The sequence below is a fragment of the Haliaeetus leucocephalus genome, unplaced genomic scaffold, assembly GCF_000737465.1.
Source record: "Haliaeetus leucocephalus isolate CR32 unplaced genomic scaffold, Haliaeetus_leucocephalus-4.0 Scaffold668, whole genome shotgun sequence".
NCBI lineage: Eukaryota > Metazoa > Chordata > Aves > Accipitriformes > Accipitridae > Haliaeetus > Haliaeetus leucocephalus.
This window is the reverse complement of record NW_010973104.1, coordinates 1,300,592-1,301,003: the sequence shown is the minus strand read 5'-3', so window position 1 is coordinate 1,301,003 and position 412 is coordinate 1,300,592. Positions and strand designations below refer to the sequence as shown.

The 412-nt window shown below is 73.3% G+C and overlaps 2 protein-coding genes across 2 annotated transcripts in view; one reads left to right on the top strand and one right to left on the bottom strand.

The window, feature by feature from the left end:
• The window catches only part of COG8 (component of oligomeric golgi complex 8), a 3,188-nt gene extending 3,178 nt beyond the window's left edge, over positions 1–10 (bottom strand). The window contains exon 1 of the mRNA XM_010579687.1: positions 5–10. Within this exon, the coding sequence (XP_010577989.1) occupies positions 5–10 (6 nt within the window). The remainder of the gene's footprint in view (positions 1–4) is intronic.
• Positions 11–84: 74 nt separating this feature from the next.
• Positions 85–412, top strand: part of NIP7 (NIP7, nucleolar pre-rRNA processing protein) — a 1,197-nt gene continuing 869 nt past the window's right edge. Inside the window, exons 1-2 of the mRNA XM_010579542.1 lie at positions 85–168; positions 280–366. Coding sequence (XP_010577844.1) covers positions 113–168; positions 280–366 — 143 coding nt within the window. The 5' untranslated portion in view covers positions 85–112. The remainder of the gene's footprint in view (positions 169–279; positions 367–412) is intronic.

Below are 412 nucleotides of genomic sequence, written 5' to 3'. Positions count from 1 at the left end.
CCGCCGCCATGGCGCCGCTCTGGCCGCTCCCCTCTCGGTGGTCCGCCGCGCCGCTTCCGGTTCCGCCGCTTCCGGTTCACGGCGAGTCCCCGCGTGTGCGGCGCATCGGGCGATGCGGCCGCTGACGGAGGCGGAGACGCGGGCGGTCTTCGAGAAGCTGGGACGATAGTGAGGGACCGGTGAACGGGGACGGGAGGGGAGTGGGGACCGGGGACCGAGCGGGCTGCGGGAGGAGGGGACCGGAACCGGAGCCGGGCTCACGGGCTCTTGTCTCCGCAGCATCGGTGAGAACATCCAGCTGCTGGTGGACCGGCCCGATGGCACCTACTGCTTCCGCCTGCACCGCGACCGTGTCTACTACCTGAGGTGAGCGGGGCTGGGGGGACGCGGACAGGACAGCGGCGGGGCGGGG